This window comes from Acomys russatus, chromosome 5 (assembly GCF_903995435.1).
Source record: "Acomys russatus chromosome 5, mAcoRus1.1, whole genome shotgun sequence".
Taxonomy (NCBI): Eukaryota; Metazoa; Chordata; class Mammalia; order Rodentia; family Muridae; genus Acomys; species Acomys russatus.
Window position 1 is genome coordinate 33,205,551 of NC_067141.1, and position 22,112 is coordinate 33,227,662.

A 22,112-nucleotide genomic window follows, 5' to 3' on the forward strand; every position below is an offset into this window, starting at 1 on the left:
TGTGCATCTATGTAAGGACCTTTCCACAAATGTTCATAGGAAGCTTGTTCACAATGGTCAGAGTTAGATGTAATTCTATAATCTATCAAGAGGTAACTGATACAGTGAGCAGAGAAGACAGGTGTACAGAAGCAGGAAGTGAGACAAGCTGAAGCAGGAAGTGAGTCAAGATGATCTCCCAGGCCGGGATTGAAACTGCAAGGGAGAGGTGAGAGGAACTGAGCCCTTAGGGTCTGCTCAGTGAACTCTCTTTCTTGTTGTAATGTCTGTAAGACTTGTACATCTCTGGATACTACCACCCAGCTTTTTCCTAATTCTGAAGAATTATGTCATATAAAATGAATAGTTCTTAACACTCCCCAGGAATATGCCACCAAGGTAAGAATTGGCATCTTTCTTGGAAAAATTTGCCAAGAACTTGAAGACAAGACATAGTTGGAACCATTGTCTGAAATAATTATTCAAGACTGACAGATAAGAAAGCAATTTATTTCTGCAGAAGCTGCTGCTGTCTTGAAGTATTAAGCTACTGTGGTCCAGGACTTCTTTTATTTTTTCTTTTTTTTCTGTCAGAATTAAGTTTTAGTTCATGTCTGTACCATTCAGCAGTTGAACAATTTAATTCATCATCTGAACTGTAACTGTATTATTTCCCAAGATTACATACAGCGCCACCAAAACTCACCCAACACTCAGAATACTCATCTTTGTGAAGGAGATGCCAGCACCTGAAGAAAAATACACCCAAGACTGACGTTTAAGGTTTCATAGTTTGTTAGCTGTCTTGTATGTAGTTCCTTCCCACAGGTCTAATAAATAGTCCCATGAGTCAAGGAAACCACAAGTTACTCTATGAGGCATTTCCAACAATGTGTGGCTACCAGGGAAGCCCCATCGGGATAGACCTCAAATGGTCCAGGACTTCTAATGACATTAAAGTTATAGAAAGGGTACAGTTTGGTCTTAATCTGTGAAAGATTTATTCTACCTACATGTACCAAGTAGCACATCCATTATCTTAGTTCTTGGAAGGTAGAGAGAGAAGTCTCAGATGCTCAAGGCCATCCTCAGCTTTACAATAAGTTCAAGGCCAACTTGGACTATATCTGACCATGTTTAAAAGTGTTTAAATATAATCAATTTCTGAGCATAATAGTTTTATTACCTTGTTATTGGTTTATAATTTATTTCTTGATAGTCTACATTACTTATCTATATTTTAAACTCTTAAATTAAAATTTATTATTATTATTGTTATTACTATTATCATATGTGTGTGTTGTGTATCTGTGTGAAGATGTTTGTATGCATGTTTGGGTGCACATGAAGACCACATGTTCCATTGTGCTTTTTTGAGTCTCTCCTTGAAGATGTGGCTCACCAATTTGCTAAACTGGCTGGCCTTTGAGCTCTGAGGATCTGTTTGTCACTCCCTCTCTTTCCCAGAAGTGGAGTTAAAGACATGTGCCACCACATGGCTTTTATGTGAATGCTGAGGATTCAAACTCAGATCCTCATTCTTATGCTGCAGTTATCTTACTGCCTGAACCATGCCCTCAGCCCCAAACATTTAAACTCAAACTTTCATTTGCAAACCCAAAGTGTGTTTTAAAGCTATACTGGAAACAGTCGCCCAACAATGCTACTTCATACATTATAAGCATGAAGATCTAAATCCCGAGTCCAGCACCCACACACATTTAGATATACTGTATATCTAAACTGATTTAATCTCAAACCCTGTGAGGTGAGTTCTGCAGTTGCATTTTCAGGTAAAATGATTAATGCTCAATGTTAGATCACTTTCCCAGACTGGTGCAGCTTACACAGAAGAACCACTGTCCAGTAACTGCTCCTGACATTGCACACGCACGCATGCACACAAACATACATATTGTTTAAAGATTTAATTTAGTTAAATGTAGTGGCACACGCCTTTAATCCCAGTACTTGGGAGGCAGAGGCAGGCGGATCTCTCTGAGTTCTAGCCCTGCCTGGTGTATATAGTGAGTTCCAGGACAGCCAGATAAACGCAGTGAGACCCAGTCTCAAAACAAACAAACAAAAAACTAAAAAAAAAAAAAAATTTTTTTTACCATGTCTTTGTGTGTACATGCATGTAAGTGGGCACCAAAGGAAGCCAGAACAGGACATCTGACCCCTGAGAGCTGGACTAACAGACAGTTTTGAGCTACCTCTTATGAGTACTGAGTGTGGTCCTCTGCAAGGGCATGAAGCACTCATACCTGCTAAGTCATTTTTCAGACCCAGATGTTATATTCTGTCTTCATGAGAGCCTGACTGGTCAATAGTAAAAAGTGCACCTACTTAATTAAAAAAAAAATGTTACAAGAGGTAAAGTCAGGTGGAGTTGTTTCCCTAAAACGAAACAAAACAAAACAAAACAAAAAACAAAAAAACCCCTCAATATTCCCATGGGCTAAGTGTTCTGTGTGACTGAGACTTGGCTTGCTTTCACAGAATCTGGGATAACAACTGACCTAGAGCACTATTCTCTTCCATGCTGGCAGGACCTGGGAACACCTATGCAGTGACGAGGGAGAAAGAACAACACAACTGTGAACTTCGGTGTATTGGGGTTCCCCGAATTTCCAAAGTTCACCATTGCCCTCTTCTCAATGTTCTTAGGGAGCTGTCCCTCGTCACTGTCCTGGAATGTGCACCTCAGCACTCTCATCAAACCGGACACCCATCTACACATTCTTATGTAGTTTTTCCTCAGCAGCCTCTCCTTTCTGGATATCTGCTATGTTTCCGCCGCTACCCCCAGGTTGCTTCCTTACATGCTGTCTAAAAGATGTTAACTGCATTCATCACTTTAAACACGTGGGGTTTTTCTAACACTGAACTTGTTCTTTTACCTCTGCAAATCTCGTGTTTCTCTCTTTAGTTATAGATTTATTCAACATACAATTAACCTCACAGGTAACAAGTTTTGCTAACACCACATAGACAGAAACTTGTAGTAGAGATGTCTGATACACCTTCCATGTTTAAGGCCTTGTTTCCTAGCTGGCTGGGAAGTCATGTCACTGGTGTAGAGTCACTTATCACTCTCTGCCCTGTATAACTAGAAATTGGCAATTAGACGTGAGTTCTCTGTTGATGAGGTGATCATAGGCTCATTTAGGCAACTTATACGTGTCTATGTGTTACATGTTTAGCTTGTTTAATAAAGCAAATCTGTGTTAAGAAGCTTTTCGACATTGAGATGTAACAAGAATAAATTAATAAAAAAAAAGGAAAAAAAAAGAAGCTTTTCGATAGTAATTAGAAAGTAGAAACTTGCTGGCAAAAAAGACAAGAAATTAAACTTGTGGAAGCATAAGAAAATCTTAACTTAGGGGCTGGGGAGATGGGTTTGTGGTTAAGAGCACTTTCAGAGGATCTAGGTTCAGTGCTCAGCACCTACAGGGAAGCTCATAACCTTCTGTGACTTCACTCCAGTCCTACAGGGTCTGACACCTCTTCTGCTCTCTGCAGGTACAAGACATACAAATAGCACATGTACACAGACATACATGCAGGCAAACACCCAAAACATAAAAATTAAACACACACACCCCTATGTATATTAAAGACAATCTTAGTTTAGCCATTTCCCTTGAAATATTTGTGGGAATAGTGGAAAGTTGAGGTTTTAAATACTGAAGAAAGGACACTGGGAAGAAAGCTGCCCTCTGCTGTTTGTCTTTCCCTGGGATTCTGATTTCCTCACTCTCGGGTGAGAAGAAATGGCAGAAGCTTATAAGAGACTAGTTCTGACAAAAAATGTTCTGTACGCTCCAGGATCTCATCTGTGCTCAGAAAGAAAAATTCTAAATTTCAAAAGTGTTCATGTGGTAAAGGCTTACTGCGAAGCTCGCGGAAAACTGTCAACAAGACAGCTAGCTACATTCTGCTCCTGCCATGCCGTGCCAGGAATGGAATCCTACCCTCAACAGCATGAATATGGAAGGGAGGGCTGACGAGGAGAATGGCGGATGGGCGCCATTCTGCCGAGGGAAGCTGGAGCCGGAATGGCAAGCCCAGATCTCACCTGTCTCTTAGGCAGCACTAACATCTGATAGGAGCACATCTACACTTCCCTGTGCTCCAGCTTAAAGTTGAGGATATTGGTTCACATATATTCCGGGGTTGAACAGAGAAATAAATGTGGTTGGGCCATTCCTTTTACCTGATTGGGTTATCAGTTTTTTTTTTACTGTCATCAGATAGTAGATTATTAAGATGTCTGAATAGAATTGCTACTTAAAATCAAGGCCCTGACCTGACCAGCATAAATGCTTCAAAAGTGTAAAACTCAGTTCTCTGAAGGAAGAAAATCCATTTTGGTCTCATCTTCAAATCATCTATAGGATACAGTGTATAGCATGCAAGTTTTTGTGTATGAATTTGACAAACTCGTGTGACTGAAATAACTGCTTGTGACCAATGCCTTTTTGGCCTTGGTGGTTTTCAAAGAAAGAAATGTAATTTATATGATGCATCAAGGGAGTTGGCCTGCATCTGCTAATTCTTTATGTTTAAGATTTATTTTCACAAATGTGTATATGTGGGGAAGCTGGATTCTCTGTGAAGTGGTAGTTACAGGTGGCTGTTCGGTTTAAGGCATTAACCCTGGGTCTTCTGTTCTAGCTGTAAGTGCTCATAACAACTGAGTTCTCTCTGGCTCCATAATTCTATCACCAGATGTTTTCTTTGTTTGCAGGCTGGAATTAGAATGACTCCGGGATCTGGGAAATGAGCCCTCATTCTAAGAAGTCACATTTTCTTTGTTGTATTAGTAGAAGGTGGAGTTGGTGGTTTTTGGAATCCTTCATAGATAGAACACTCCTAACTCAGGACAGAGTGTGGGTTTTATATTTTAAATTTGTAAAACAGTGTAATAAATTCTAATACTCCACTTGGTAAGTGCCATAATGTTTTATTTTCAACACATTAAAATAGAAAGTAAAGGACAAAAGTGTCATTTTTCAACAGGTCTCTGAGTATCTCATGGGTGATGTGGATCATACGCAGACACTTTTGGGAGATTAGCGGCTGATGGGTAGAAAGATGTGCATCTGCAATTCCAGGAATTTTCAGTCACTCAAGCAAAGAAGAGCAAATTGGTTGATTTGGAAAACTAAGCATTGAATTAAAGTTACTGTGAGACTTTAAGAATATGGATGGACATAAAGAGATGAGTGGGATAGGATGGGAGGGAAGGCCTGAAGAATTGCATGAAAAGCCTACATATAAAATGAAGTCAGAAATAACGAAACAGATGGAGGTAATGATATGTTGAATTTTAAGGAATGATAATTTTTTATTTGAAAAAGGGATGCAAAGACTTGTTCTTTTAACTATTCAGTTTGTTAAAATTAATTCCAATCAAAATTTCAAATGGACTTTGTGGGGGAGAATGCATGGTACTGGGAAAGATTTTGCCAAAATGTACTTGTGTTCAAGTCAGAGAATAAAGCTTTGCAAGAAATAATATTTTGGGAAAATGTTGTTAACATGAAATTTTCAACTCAAACAGTAATTCAATAATGTGCAAAGGTACAAATGTTGAGGCTAAGGCAACATGAAACAAAAATTGACTTCAGAAAAAAAAAACTTGGTTTATATAAGAATGACTTAAGTGCGGGAAATTTATTACTACTCCATATATTATTTGGAAAATATTGTGTAACATGACCTGGATATTGGGCAACAACTCAGAACATAGAAATCCTTGTATTTGTTTCACATGAGTGAAATATTATTGTCTTAGGTGATATAGCAACTAGTAAAATGCCTTTTATCTACAATATATAATAGCAAAATATATGAATAAAATCAGTGAATATATCTGTATTATTTTACATGTCATTATGACAGAATTTAGAAATAACTTAAGAGAGGGAAAGTTTATTTTTGTCTCTAAGGAAAGAGACATCACAATAGGAAAAGTACAGCAGTGGGACAGTTGGAACAACTCATGGCCATAGTAAGAAGAGTATAATACTGTCAAGAAGCAGAGAGAGACACATCCCAAGAGGGGCAGGCTGTCCACCTCAAATCTTGCCTTCCAATGACACACTTCTTTTAGCTAGGTCCCAACCCAAAGGTTCTACAACGTCCCCAAAGAGTGCCATCCATTAGGTACAAGATGTTTAAACATGGCAATCTGTAGAGATGGAAATCATTACAGAATCTCAGAAAATAGAAATAAATGGGATTTTAAATGAAGAAGAATATAGTAAGCTTAAAATCAGTTGCTTGAGTCACAAAGGAAAGTAAGTTGAGGTTGTAATGACTTAAAATATCCTCAGTGGACAACCTAAACAAAGTTACATGACAAAGCAAGCAAGAAATCATTGATAAAGAGTTACTGTGTGTGTATGCATGAGTGTACATGCATGTATGCATGTCAGTGTGAGTGCACACATGCACATGTGTGTGTGTGTGTGTGTGTGTTGCTGGGATCTGAACTCAGTGTCTTGCATATGCCAGACAGATGATTGCTTCCTGAGCCACTTTGTCAGCCCTAGATTAACATTTGACGCAAGTATCATCTGTTAACCTGGGAAATAACCAGATAATCACAAAGTTTCTATAGCTATTATAAAAGAGAAAATGAAAAAGCTTAGAGTCGAAGAAATAAGATAAGTTCAAATCACAAGAACTAAAAATGGCACAGTGTACCATCAGGATTAACAATAATTTAAAGTAGTTTAAATATTGAATAGGGTCTAATTGTTCTGGAAGACCCCTAAAAATAGTTTTTTTTAACCGAGAGAACCTTAACATCAGAAGATATTTTTGATGCCCCAAAACATGAAATTAACTATTATACTTAAGCAGTTTTATTAAAAGGTGGGCCTGGTGTCACACTCCTATAATCCCACTTGGGGAGGCAAAGGCAGGCAGATCTGTGTAAGTTCAAGATTAGCCTGGTCTGCAAAGCGAGTCCAGGAAAGCCACGGCTACACAGAGAAACTCTGTCTCAAAAAACTTAAAAAAAAAAAAAAAACACCTTGTGCAAAAAATGGGTGGGGCTGGATAAATGGCTCAGTAGTTAAGAGCATTGACTGCTCTTCCAGAGGACGTGAGTTCAATTCCCACCACCATATGGCAACTCACAACTGTCTGCAACTTCTGTCCCAGGGGATCTGATATTCTTACACATATGTGTGTAGTCAAAGCACCAATGTACATAAAATAAAAATTATTTTTTAAAAGTAGTTTTGGGGGAGGAAAAGGGTTTATTTCACTCATAGTACCATATTACAGTTCATTATCAAGAACAGCGGGGTCAGGAACTCATGCAGGGCATGGACCTGGAGGTAGGGGCTGATGCAAAGGCCATGGAGGGGTGCTGCTTACTGGTTTTCCCATCATGGCTTGCTCAGCCTGCTTTCCTATAGAACCCAGGACCACCAGCTCAGGGATGGCAACAATTACAGTGGTTGGTCCCTTCATTAAGAAAAAAAAATGCTCTACAGCTGCATTGTATGGAGGCATTTTCTTCAACTGAGGTTTCTTCCCTTCAGATAAATCTAGCTTGTGTTAAGTTTACATAAATGTAGCAAGCACGATCCTGAGTTGCATTCTACTAATGAAGCAACTGATAATAAAATCAGTTCTGACTCAGGATCTTTACTATACATCCCTAACTTGCTATTAGAAGTTTTTCCTAACATCAACTCTGCAGTTGACTTCTGAAACATTTTTTTTTTGTGCACAAATTTTTAAAAAATTATTAATTAACCATTTTTTAATTTTTTACATAGACCTTTATATTATTACACATATATACAATAAACTACTTATAGCAAGAAAGTTCACTTAGACCATTTGTTTCCAGACAATCTTTTTTTTTTTCCCATATCCAAATGACTGTGCTGTGTTTATCAGATTTCTAGGTCCGCAAAATCCAGTAAAATAGAAATAGAAACATCTCCTCCCCAATGGAGAACATTTTCTGCATTCTGAGATAGTAATGCCTCTTTCTGGAAGGAATGATGGGCAGGCTGCCAGTAGCACCTTATCAGATGTGGAGATATCCTCATGCCTTCAATTCTCAGCAGTGAAATGGACCCAGTGCTCCTGGCCTTCCTGTAGCTACACCATCACTGCCTTCATAGAACCTGAGAAACTGAACTCACAAATAGCCCCAAATCCATTTTAGCTCACTGCATTCTTATTGCCCAAATCCATAGGTTTTTCAACAAGCCAACTTGGCAGCTTCTCACTACACAGATTCTTAGAACATGCCTGAATGTTTGGCTCCAGGTACACATCTACCTGTTAGAAAGAAAGGCATCCGTAAACTCTCCATATGGCCACGACAGTGAATACTAATGGTATACCAGATCTGCCTGCTGGGAATACATAGATAATGCACCTGGAGCTTTTATGAGATGTCTGGCACTGTTATGTGTACTCCTTGAGTTCCCTCCAATCTCTGGAGAGATGCATTATTATTAGGCATTCATTTTTACACTAGAATAAGAGGCAAATGGTTAGTTAACTATGCCAATGAGTGACACAGACAAAGCTCCACCCTGGACATTCTACATCCACTTATTGCAAAGCTGGACATTCCAAACCTTTTCATGTGAGCCTCCCTGTTCATTTTCTGTGTGGCAACAGGATGGTGTCCAGCAATGAATGTGTTTTATAATCTATGTAATTTACTGTTTTTTTTTTTTTTTTTTTTTTTTTTTTTGCTTAATCTTGGAAGCCTTTTTTTTAAAGCTGGAAATTCAGACACCAGTGTCACTCGTATTATGGAAAAAGTTACCACAGCAGAATTGGAAAATAGAGGAGAATCATCATTCAGTTATTGTTGTCCAAATGCTTTGGCTTAAGTGTGAGACAAAAAGGACTCACCAAGCATCACACTGAATAAACTCAAATAAGCCTTCTCACCACGAATGAAGAATGCCTCCAGCTGGGTGTGAATCAGTAAGGTCTGGTGTGTTAGCTTGGGAGTCTTGTCCCTCACTCGTGGATCATTTGGAGAAAGATTCAGGAGCTCTTGAGAAAGTACAAATCAGCAGGCACTCACTTGGCTCAGTGATGGGGTGTGGGTCAAGCCACACAGCTGCTAATATCCTCCCTTTACCACACACTTATATGACAACAGTAGAGCACACACAAAAACACACACACACAAAAATCTTTGTGTGATGAAGACACTAAGAAAACCACCCCAATTCTTCTGTGTCATGGAGGACCATACAAGACAATCAGGGTTTACCATGCAATCCAAGAAGGGTGGGAGAAAGAGCAGATGGGGGATGCAGAGTCAGGGAGCTGACAAGATTATTAGAACCAAGGACATCTCAGCAGGTGCCAAGGGACTGAGGTTAGAAGTCAAGGAAAGATACTGCCTAAGAGCCTTGGGAAAAAAATCTGTGCATCCTGAAGAGTACCATACAATATAGAGGTAGGTGAACAATGAGATTCACCCCTAAAGCATTTCAGAACTCCACAAACCCAAGAGCTTAGAAATATTATCCAGAAGTAAATGACAGAGGAAAGAAATCCTGCCAGAGAGGTGGTGCATGCCTGCAACCCCAGCATTTGTGATATTGAGGTAGGAGAATTTTCGTGACTACAAGGCTAGTCTGGGTTATTATTGAAAGTTACAGACCAACCTAGGCCATGTAATAAGACCCAGTCTCAATAAAAACCAAAGCCCCCTCAAAAAAGTCCTAATTATCAAGTTAGATATCTAAGCCTGGGGAGCAATAACTCCTGATCCAATGACTTTATCCTTAAATATTAAGTAATAAAACTGTAAATTTTCTACAATCAGATGGAAAAGAGATTCAAAACAAAAAATAAACGAGTTGTGTCTTTCACGCTTAGGTATGTGACTTTAAAATGTTTTATATTACTTTAACTTGACAGGAGTGAGCCACAACATAATGACTGCTTTATAAGAATATTAAATTTTAAGTTTCCAGCACAACAGGCCATGATTAAAAATGGTCAAATGGGAATAAAAGTGACCATTATCTCTAGGACTGTGAACTGTCTGGTTGGAGCTGTTTAGAATGTGTGGCTGAACTTGGAGAGGCAATGAAAGGAAGGAGACAACGAAAAGAGGGGAGAAAAGACTGTAAAGAAAGGCACTTGTTCACTGGAGATGAGGACCCACACACCTAAATCATGTTTGCTGACATTTTAAGGAGTGTATTCTGCACCAGTAACCTAAGGCTGATGACAATCTAGGTGCTAGTCTCTCTGTTGCTATAGCTACAAGTTCAGCTGCTACCAGTAACCTAAGGCGGATAACAATCTAGGTGCTAGTCTCTCTGTTGCTGCAGCTACAAATGCAGCTGCTACCAGTAACCTAAGGCGGATGGCAATCTAGGTGCTAGTCTCTCTGTTGCTATAGCTACAAATGCAGCTGCTACCAGTAACCTATGGCTGATGACAATCTAGGTGCTAGTCTCTCTGTTGCTGCAGCTACAAATGCAGCTGCTACTAGTAACCTAAGGCGGATGACAATCTAGGCACTAGTCTCTCTCTTGCTGCAGCTACAAGTGCAACTGCTACAACTACAAAAAATATTCCAATAATTCTCTTCTCCACATAGCCATCAAAAGAGTCAACAAGGGACTCAAAACCTTTGCCAACCCAGAAGTCAGTCCCTTGACTCATTTAGACATTTCAGTGGCCACTGTGACAGAGGATTAATAAAGAATTGCTAGACTATATTTTTCAACCAAGGATCAGAAGTCGACAACATTCAGGGCTGGAGGCACAGTTCAAGTAGAATGATTTCTTAGCATGCACAAAATCCTGCATTCAATTCCCAACATCACATAAAGTGTACATGGTGGTATATGTTTGTTATCCCAGAACTTGGGATATGGAGGCAATAGGATTGGACGTCCAGGTTCATCTTCAGCTATGTATAAAGCCTGGGCCAGCTTGGGCTATATGAGATACTATCTGACAGACGTATTTGCCTAAAAATGGACAAGTTTGGATACAGGCAAAGTCGATGGCCAAACTCTGCCAAGAAAGAGTAAACAAGTCTTCAATAGTTCCTGCCTCACAAATATGTCTATCAAATATATTGGGCCAGAAGCCTGAAGATAATGCTCCAACATTATAGAGAGTGGTGGGTGACTGTTCAGGCAGTAAACTGTCTCAGTAATTTTTAATTTTGGAAGTTGCTAACCTGCCCTTTTGGTTTACTCAGGTATTTAAGTTTTATTCCTTCTCAAATCTCTGATGGGGTTGAAGACCAGATGGTTTAGTTTTTCATTTAAGCTTAGTAGGTTAGGGGTTAAGATGTTATTGCATGGCCTCTTAAACAGTGAAGAATCTTGCTTAAAGCAAATGAAAGAAATTTGTAATAATTGACAAATAAATGCAAATAAAATTCACATGATACAGAAATATAGAAGGAGAATAGAACAAAAGGTAGCCTATTGAATCTACTCCTCATCTCAAGGCCTTAATAATTACTCACAAATAAGGCTACTTTTAATACAATGGTGTTTAATTTTGTATATTGATGCAAATCATGGTCATGTCAAAAACTAGTCTAAATTTATCACAAGAATACATACTCCAGGTCTAATAGATAGATATGATTCTACAGATATATAAGGTAAAATAGTTAAATAAGGTCTTCAAAAGCCACAGAGATGTACAGAATATTGCATTTTAAGATGCTTTTATTATTCTAATGATTCTTTGACAGCAAGACAACACCCACCCTGCCTCAAAGAGGATGATGAGCATCAAAGAACCTCCTTATGGAGCTGGCTTCAAATGTGGCAAACAAGCCACTGGGTGAAATGTCCTCATTTCTGCCATAGACAGAATTCTGCCTAAAAATGGGCAAGTTTCGATGCAGGCAGAGTCTATGGCCAAACTTTGCCAAGACAGGGTAAGCAAGTCCTCAATAGTTCCTGCCTCACAAATATGTCTGTCAGATATATTGGGCCAGAAGGCTGAAGATGATGCTCCAACGTTATAGAGGGTGGTGGATGACTGTTCAGACAGTAAACTGTCTCAATAATTTTTTCATTTTGGAAGCTGCTAACCTGTACTTCTGGTTCACTGAGATATTTAAGTTTTATTCCTTTTCAAATCTCTGGTGAGATGGAAGACCAGTTGGCTTAGTTTTTCAATTAAGCTTAGTAGGTTAGGGGTTAAGATGTTTTTAGATCAAGATAGATGTTTTAAATTAATAGAGATGAGATATGATAGCTATTGATCTTCATATAGAAATTTAGATCCAACAAGACAAGAAAGATGTTTACTTCAAGTTTGTTAAATACAAATAGCCAAATCACTATGAATGTAACATTTATATAATCCCTGATTGTCTCATGGTTCTTCCTGCTGTATGTAGTTTATTTTATTTATGTATAATAATATAAATGTATATGTTAAAAAGAAACATAATAAATTTTTTAAAAAGTTGAGTGAAAATAAAAATGTAGGAAGTCATATTTGAAATAATGGATCAAATATTCCTTTATGGAAATATTTGCATATTGACTTCAGGATTAGTTTTCATAGCATTTTAAAGTTCAATAGAAAATCTTTTATTGTACAAGATTGTTTTAGCTATTCTAGGTTTTTTGTTTTTCCAAAGACTTTCAATGTCTTTAAAAAATTGTGTAGGTATTTTGATAGAGATTGCATTGAATCTGTAGATTGCTTTTCATAGGATGGCCATTTTTACTATGTTAATTCTCCCGATCCATGAACAAGGAAGATCATTCCATCTTCTCATGTCATCTTCAATCTCTTTCTTCAGAGTTTTGAAATTTTTTTTCCAAACAAGTCCTTCACTTGCTTAGTTAGAGTAACTCCTAAATATTTTATATTGCTTGTGGCTAATGTGAAGCGTGTAATAATCTAAAGCAAATTGAGAGTAGAATAAGTCATGAATACTAATGCTTATGATATTTGTGAATGATTTAACTTTGCCTGATAACATTCTGAATGAATCATACACAATGTAGCATTCCATAGGTAACAGAAAGGAAAAAGTCAATCTATAATTTAAAACTTGGTGAAGACATATGAGGTATGTTCTTATTCTAATGATTTGTTCTAAAACATTTTCTGAATGAAGAATGCACAAGAAGTAAAACCACCAGGGGAAAACTCACTTTTTCCACTACCATCACACTGGAGAACAATTACATGGACTGTTAATTAGTGATATGTTTTACACTCTGGGGTCTAAGGAGCTATTTAATGAACCTCAAGTGGAAGCAATTTTCTTATCATGGATGGATGGCCAGGAGCTTTCTGGACCAAGTGGAGTTTGGAGAAGAAAGAGCCTCCCGTAGGAACACGCCTTTGGAGGACAGTAGAGTCAAGATCAAGGTGAGAAGTAGGTGCTGTTATGTTTCCTACACTGCAGTGGAGCTAACATCCACCAATAGCCCACCTTCCTCTGAAACATCTGAGTGACAGCTATGGTCAACAGGAGCAGGAACAGAGCAGGTTAGCCTGTAAAAACAACCCAGATACTACATGTAAATTGTTGGGTATTATGCCCATCACAAAATAAGGACCCAAATAGATAGCAACTTGCTGAATTAGTGAAAGATAAATTCTAACTCAGAGAAAAGGTTTTGACTGGATCCCATTGGCACAAGCCTATAGCCTCAGATACTCAGAAAACAGAAACAGAAGGTCTCAAATTCCAGGCCAACCTGGGCAACTAAGTGAGATCCTGGGACTATATAAAAAACAAAAATAAAAAGTTCTAGACATCCAGTACACTGGTAAGCATTTGCCTAACATGTGCAAGCCCTGGACTTGACCCTCAGTACCATAAATAAATAAATAAAAAGAAAAAAGAAAATAAAAGAATGCTTGGCACTTTAGTTATCTATGCTATTCCTTTCTCCATACATGGTCATTTGTTAATATTCATTATCAGGACTAATGTCCTGTGGACTTCCAACATCACAGAGCTCAAAGTGTGCCAGCTGTGTGAGGAAACAGGTGATGTAAGGGATATCTTCCCTGTCAGGCTTGGAGGAATCCTACGAGGGGAGATTTCTGTGAGTTCAGAGTCAGCAAGAGCTATTCAGTGAGACCCTGTTCTCACCACTCCCAGAGAAGTTTTTCCCTAAGTCTTTAAGCATTCTCCTAGTTTTTACTTCTTCCAAGTCAGGTCCTTATTATGCTTGGGAAAAGTTCTTTTCCACTTTAGTTTGTCTCTAGCCATTTCTCTCTGTGACAAGGAGTGGCCACGACACGAGATTATCATTGTTAGAAAACCAAATACTTTGTGATCAACCACTGCTGCGAGATTTCTGGTTTCCTGTGTTCTGGGTAACCCTCTTCATCATATTCAATTTCCACCTCTTCAGAATGGAGAGAAGAGTGGGTGAGAGGGATTGTGCTTGGATGACATTTACCTTCCTCTTTAAGATAAAATGTTGAATTGAGAAAACGTTTTTGTATAAACTATACAGAAAGCCAGAAACAGACATACTTAAATGATTATGTGCAGAACATGTACGTAAATTTAGAAGAACATGCTTATAGTTAACCACTACATAAGGATGGTCAGCAAACAACTAGCTGAATGGATAAGGGTGGGTCCCATAATATTAAAATGGAATTAAAAATTCCTATGGCTTAGTGCCATGAGCCACTGGAGCACTGTAAGAAGACAAATTATATTACTCGTGTCTGTTTGAGGCTGCAGTAAACAACCTACTGACCCAGCGGCGTAGTCAATGCCTACAGGTAGAGTATGCTGCTGGTTTATGCAATGATTGTGCTATGCTGTGTCTTTTCTTTTAGCATGTACTTGTCTACTTACAGGGAACAGTTTGCTGTGAACAATTTGTATCATTGAAGCAGCAGCTTCATATATTGTGAGTTTACCAACATTGAATTGTCTTCTTTAATGATTACCTTAATCTCGTGCTGTTTTAGTCACATGACCCCACATAGCACAGAGTCTAGCTATGTAGTAATCCATGGCCAGTGGGGTCTGCATAAATGCACTACAGTGTCCACACAGGTGTTGAATGGCACACATAAGTCAGCAATGCACAATGGCATATATGTATGTGTGCACAAATGATTTCAACATTTATCGTGGCTATAAAAAAATGCATTATAAAGCCTTGCTAAAAAATAAAATAATTTGCCAGTTAAAATTAATCCAAATTAAGTACCAAATTTATAATTTACCTGATTTGTTCTCCCCAAATAGACTAATTTTCTTGAGTGTTTTATTAAATAGCTTCACATTGACTATTTTAAAATTGTGTGTATGTATATGTGTGTGTGTGTGCACATCTGTGTGCTTGTGTGCATGCACACACAAGTGTACCTGTGTATGGAGGCCACAGGATAATTTTGGCTGTCGTTCCTTGGGTACTTTCACCTTGTTTTTTGGGACAGCATCTCATGTAGGCCCAGAGCTCACTGAGTTGAGGCTACACTTGCATGTACTGCAGTAATGTGTTAGTGGACATCAGGGACTCACATTTCCTGGCATGTCCTTGGAAGGACCCATTCCTTACTGATTCTTTTATCACCCATTTGAATTGATTTGGCCAATGAAACATCAGAAAATATCTCACAGTCAGTAGCTTAATGAGCACATCATATTGAGCCTTGCTCTTTGGAAGTCTTAGCTTGTGTCAACAAGACTCTAGATGGAAAGGTTATATGGAGAGAGATCTCAGCTATTCCAGTCATACCAGTGTGAGTTCCAAAACACGCGAGAGTCTACCAAATGCACCCACTTTCATCTGAGAGACCATGTAGTCATCTCAGTAGACTATGACCATGAAAATGCAGCCAGCCTGTGAGCTATCCAGTCAACCAGGAGGGCCATGAGAAATGACAACTCATTCATTTAATGTGTGTGCACAAACATATGCATGAATGCACGCGCGTGATGATCACAGGACAACTTGCAGGAATCAGCTCTCTCTTCCCACAATATGGGTTCTGGGGATCGGATTGTCATGGGGCTTGGCAGCGGATGCTTATGCTGCCTGAGCCATTTCATCAACCTCTCATTGGTGTTTTAAGCAAATACATTTGAGTCATTAACATAGTAACATTTAACAAATATAATATTTGCTTTATTAGTTGAATTTTTGGCTGTTTTTGAAACAGAGTTTCTCTGTATAGTCCTGGTTGTCCTGTAACTCACTCTGAAGACTCTGGTAGCTTCAAACTTATCCAACTGCCTCTACCTCCCAAGTGCTAGAATTAAAGGTGTACATCACCACTATCTGGCTTGAAAATTTTAAATATATCTATATTTACCTGAAAGTATATCAATAGCTGTGGCATAATAACAGCGTTATTAAATTTAAATGCGAGCAGTGATTTTTTTTTCAGTAAGTTAGAAAATGACTCATCTGCAATGGATTTAAAAGGAAATTCATAATAGAAAAGGCTTCCGAGGATGTGGGGAGAGAGGAACACTCCTTCATTGCTGGTGGGAATGCAAACTAGTACAGCCACTTTGGAAATCTATCTGGTGCTATCTCAGAAAAATGGGAATAGGGCTTCCTCAAGACCCAGCTATTCCACTCCTTGGAATATACCCAGAAGATGCTCCAGCACACAAGAAAATTTGCTCAACCATGTTCATAGCAGCCTTATTCATAATAGCCAGAACATGGAAACAGCCTAAGTGTCCCTCAGTAGAAGAGTGGATAAAGAAACTGTGGTACATATACACTATGGAATACTACTCAGCTATTAAAAACAAGGAATTCCCGAAATTTGTGGATAAATGGATTGAGCTAGAAATGATCATAATGAGTGAGTTAACCCAGAAGCAGAAAGAATCAAATGGTATATACTCACTTATATCTGCATACTAGCCCAAGGGGCATGTCCCACGAAAGCCTTCACTTACCAGGAAACTGGGACAGAGGGGAAGGCATCCCATTGGGACTCTAAATGAGAGACGCATGAGAGAATAGCAAAATAAAAGGATACAGATGGTCCTAGAAATCTACAAGTAGAACAATATGATAGGCAGATTTGGGCCCAGGGGTCCCGCTCAAACTAAGGCACCAGCCAAGGACAGTACAGGAGGTAAACTTTAAACCCCTTCCCAGATCTAGCCAATGGTCAGAATATTCTCCACAGTTGAGTGGAGAGTGTGATACGACTTTCTCACGTACTCTGGTGCCTCACATTTGACCATGTCCCCTGGAGGGGGAGACCTGGTGGCACTCAGAGGAAGGACAGCAAGTAGCCAAGAAGAGACTTGATACCCTATGAGAATATACAGGGGGACGTAATCCCCCTCAGGAACAGTCATAGGGGAGGGGAATAATGGGAAAATGAGGGGGGGGAGGAATGGAAGGATACAAGGGATGGGATAAACATTGAGCTGTAACAAGAATAAATTAATAAAAAAAATTAAAAAATAAAATAAAATAAAATAAAATAAAAAAAGAAAAGGCTTCCAAAGAGGACAAGAAAATAAGTTTTAGCTCATACATGTGTCTTTCCTTCTTCATATTAAATCGACTGTTTTCTTCACCTTTCTTTATGCAAATATATTAAAAAGTAAAAGCGGATTGCTCCTGGAGTGACTTGAAGGCCTCATTTAATCTTCCTTTTGCTGTTCATCCAACGATAGTCTTATTTGGTGCTTTGCAGATGTTGGATTTCAACAAACACCGTATTATTTTCCCTACAGGAAAACATTTTCTGTGACTCCTACATCAAGGTTTAATTTGGGTTTTAATATTAAAGAGGAACGAAGTAAAGTATTTAACTCATAAGATATAAAATCTTATTCATAAGATTATGATATTTTATCATATTAAGATCACAAACAAAAAATAAGGGACTGGCTCTTTGTCATTTTACTGGTAAGTCTCTCAGTCCCCTGGCCTGATCCTTTGGGCTGTGGTACTATAAATAACTTATTACTGCTGCTTGTTACTTCTTCAGGGGTATAAAAATGGCATTTATCTTTTGAGTAACTCGCTGCATACATTTTTCCAGGTCCTAAAAATTACATAATAGTTTATATTTATTGACTCAGAAAACATTGTGTCTGCAACAAATTTCCACAGCAAAAGAAAACTTAGAAGATTAGATCTGATCCTTTAAAAAAGATTTATTTTTGTTTTTATTTGTGTGTGTGTGTGTGTGTGTGTGTGTGTGTGTGTGTGTGTGTGTGTGTGTGTCTGTGAGCCTATCTGCACATATGCACACAGGCCAGAAGAGGATGCCATATCTCCTGGAGATGGAGTTTCAGGCAGTTGGGAACCACCAGCTGTGGATTAAGACCCAAATTTGGGCCCTCTTAACTGCTGAGCCATCTCCAGTTTGCCTGATCTGACCTTAATGTGCAGATGATGTCATCCATTTGATAGTACATGTGATTAAATTGCTATCATGCTACTGGTTCAGCTGATCCATTTCACTGACTTGCAGTAGAGTGAGGGAACCACATTCATTATGGCATTACAGCATGTAAATTTCATCTCAAATGGACAACAGGAACTGAAAACAGACAATAGGAAATTAAGTAAAAGTAACTGCAGGAATTAGTGTGAAACAGCCTTTCTGTTTTTTTCCAATTATGGAGTCTTTCTCTATTACCAAAGTAGTAGTTCCAGCGGCATTGCCATGTAAATATTATTTCATTTTCTCTAGTTCATGAGTGAACTAGAAGAGATGTGTAATAACATTCATTTGAGAAATTAAAAATAGTGTTTGTGTTTTTATTAAAAATATCTAACACTTAAGCACATAGAAAGATACAAAGATCTTTACAAAATGCATTTCTTAAGAAAGAGTTTAAAAATAATATTCAATTTCTGAGGTCCCCAGGACGTATGGTCCTGAGAATAGACTTGAGAAAACATACCACAGAAATGCCATAGCAACTAGTATCTCTACTCACCTACTTACCTGGTATGACTCACATAGTTTCTTGAAGTAAAAATTCTTTAGTAGTTCATGTGAAGTATTTCTGTCTTTACAGAAGGTGTTTTAAACATGGGAAGCCCAGAAGTCAGTTTTAGGGCAGGATGGCAGCCTGGGTCTTGGTGTGACCTTAGTGCATTCACTGATGGATGGATGGATGGCACGGGTCAATGTATTCTCTTTTTGCTGATTGCTAATTAATCATCTTCTTTGGTTTCTGAAATCGCATTACTTCTGCTCTACACAGTTCTTTCTGTGTGATTTCCCATCACAGTTATTGTTTGTAGACATGAAACATGCCTTTGATGCAAAGAGAACAGTTGCAATGACTTCATTTTGGAAAAAGAGAAAGCAAAGCCCCAGTGGTGTCAGAGTGATGCAGAGACAGACCTTGGAACCCAGAGCACATGTCATTATACCCAGGCCCTCCCAGCATGTGCAGCAGTAATGAGTATTTACTAAGAGTCAGTGTTACATCTCTTATGCCTTTACTTATCAACTGAGATAAAATAATTTTTATGTATTATCTCTCCTCAGACTAATGAAAAGTGATATGCAGTGCAAATCTTAATTTTATTTCCTTTGGATGCATTCATTACACAGATCTTCTGAAGACATGGATGTGAGAACCATCAAAGTGATTTCTGAAAAATGAAGGGATTTGTTTCCAGTCATTACAATGCTCTATGTGATAACTATGCACTAACGAATACAGTTATAACTAACTATAAAATGTCATGGGGCTGAATAGGTGGCACTATAACTAAACTTTAAAACTGAGCAAAATGGGAATTCTGTAATTTATCTTATTATAAAAGTGAATTTTAATTTTTTTATTTTTACAATTTTTATTAAATATTTTACATATATGTTTACATTATTAGACACATATAGAATAAACTACCTACAGCAAAAAGAACCATAAAACATTCAGGAATTATATACATGTTACATTCATAGTGTTTTCTACTATTTATATTTGGCAACTTTGAAGAAAACATCTTTCCTACTGACAGGCAAATAATTAAATTCATTGTAGTGGATGAGTGTCAATCAATTTAGAAAAAAACAAAATAACATCAGATTTATACTTCATACAATGTATTGATTTTTTCCAAGACATATAATACTAATGTAAAAACTAAAACTAAAAGAAAAAATAGAGAAGATTCTTTCTGAAATATATAACTAAATTTTTTTCATTGTAACAACAAATCTGGGACTATAATTATGGAGTTGAGCAGACAAAAATAAATAAATGGATATATTAAAATCCTGAACACACTTAATATTGACAATGAGTGATAAACATGGAAAATAATTGTCAAACTCGGGGAACAATGAATTAAAACTATTTGTTTGTTGCAAAGTCTCATACACAAGTCTAGTAGAGAAAGAGGAGGGATCATGAGATACAAATTTAAAACAGTGAAATAAATTTTACCTTCAAGATCATCAAAGATCAAATCTATATAATTATATGAAATGTTGATAATAAAATAATGAGAAACACTGTCATGAAATTTTTATACTAGTGCAAATCAGTATCAACATTTAGACAAGAATTTGGCAACATCTGTTTGTATGTGTGGGAAGAATTGCAAGAATGTAGCTCAAACTGTGAAGTGGTAGGAAGAGGGTTTTCTAGCAATTTCCAGAATAATATTTAGATCTTGATTTTGTTGAAGTTAGTTTGATTGTGGATGATTTTTCATCCAACACTGTACTCAAAACGAGGAAGACTTGTAATGTTGAAATAATCATGTGTAATCTACTTAGTTAATCATTGTTAATATATCTAAAGTATCTATCTGCAGGTTTAAGGTGCTCCATGAGGATGACAGGAGGGAGGAATAGCACTGCCATCACCAAGTTCATTCTTGTTGGATTCTCAGATTTTCCCAGGCTCAAGCTGGTTCTCTTTGTTGTCTTCTTGGGAACTTATCTCTCTACAGTGGCATGGAACCTGGGCCTCATTATATTGATTAGGATTGACCCTTACCTACACACACCTATGTACTTCTTCCTCAGCAATCTGTCATTTTTAGATTTCTGTTATGTTTCATCTACAACCCCTAAAATGCTCTCAGGATTCTTCCAGAAGCCCAAATCCATCTCCTTTGTGGGGTGCACCATGCAGTACTTCATCTTCTCAAGCCTGGGTCTGGCCGAGTGTTGTCTTCTGGCAGCCATGGCTTATGACCGGTATGCAGCCATTTGTAACCCTCTGCTCTACACAGCCATCATGTCCCCCTCCCTCTGTGTGCAGATGGTGGTTGGAGCCTACATCACTGGTTTCTTTGGTTCACTGATGCAACTGTGTGCTATACTTCAGCTACATTTCTGTGGGCCAAACGTTATAAATCACTTCTTTTGTGACCTGCCTCAGTTATTAGTCCTCTCCTGCTCTGAAACCTTTGCCCTTCAAGTCCTCAAGTTTGTAATAGCAGTGATTTTTGGGGTGGCATCTGTCTTGGTCATCCTGGTATCCTATGGTTATATCGTTGGGACAATCCTGACGATCAGCTCAGTAGAAGGCAGATCCAAGGCTTTCAATACGTGTGCCTCTCACTTGACAGCAGTCACCCTCTTTTTTGGATCAGGACTCTTTGTCTATATGCGCCCTAGTTCTGATAGTTCCCAGGGTTATGACAAGGTGGCGTCAGTCTTCTATACAGTAGTGATTCCCATGTTGAACCCTCTGATTTACAGTCTGAGGAACAAGGAAATCAAAGATGCTCTTAAGAGATGTAAGAAGAGGTGCTTTTCCCAGTGCCGCTGTTAGTTAGAGTCAGGCTAGTGAACCTTTTGACTGGATATCCCTAGACTGTGCAGGGGTAGTCAATGTGATTCCAACACCCTGATACCGTGGTGGAGTCACAAGTGAGGTCACCCCATCAAATTCTAGGCTGGCTCATGAATCCTGGGTCCTGTCTCCTCTTAGTCTTGAAGTTGGTTCCTCTTCTGTACCAGCATCGAGTCACAGAGAAGTTTCTACATCATTTTTCATTTTTGAAGCAGCAGTCTTTTGTTCTTAAGTTTTCAAACCCTTATTCTTTCAGGTTTCTGGTACTTAAGATGAACAAAACGTGACCAAACACGAGGCTAACAGTCTTTCTCAATCACTGCATCTCAAACACTACAATGGCGGTGTTGTCTGAGACTTCAGACTCTTGAGATGT

At 38.3% G+C, this 22,112-nt stretch overlaps 1 protein-coding gene and 2 non-coding genes across 3 annotated transcripts; 1 reads left to right on the forward strand and 2 right to left on the reverse strand.

Moving 5' to 3' along the window:
* Window positions 1-564: 564 nt before the first annotated feature.
* Window positions 565-636, reverse strand: LOC127190232 (small nucleolar RNA SNORD5). The gene has a single exon (XR_007830733.1). It is a non-coding gene; the product is annotated as a small nucleolar RNA SNORD5 (small nucleolar RNA).
* A 145-nt stretch (window positions 637-781) lies between these two features.
* LOC127190202 (small nucleolar RNA SNORA18) lies at window positions 782-911 on the reverse strand. The gene has a single exon (XR_007830711.1). It is a non-coding gene; the product is annotated as a small nucleolar RNA SNORA18 (small nucleolar RNA).
* Window positions 912-20,761: 19,850 nt separating this feature from the next.
* Window positions 20,762-21,715, forward strand: LOC127190040 (olfactory receptor 1440). Its single transcript, XM_051147089.1, has one exon. It carries the CDS (start codon window positions 20,762-20,764, stop codon window positions 21,713-21,715), a length of 954 nt encoding a protein of 317 aa, XP_051003046.1.
* The last annotated feature ends 397 nt before the right edge of the window (window positions 21,716-22,112 follow it).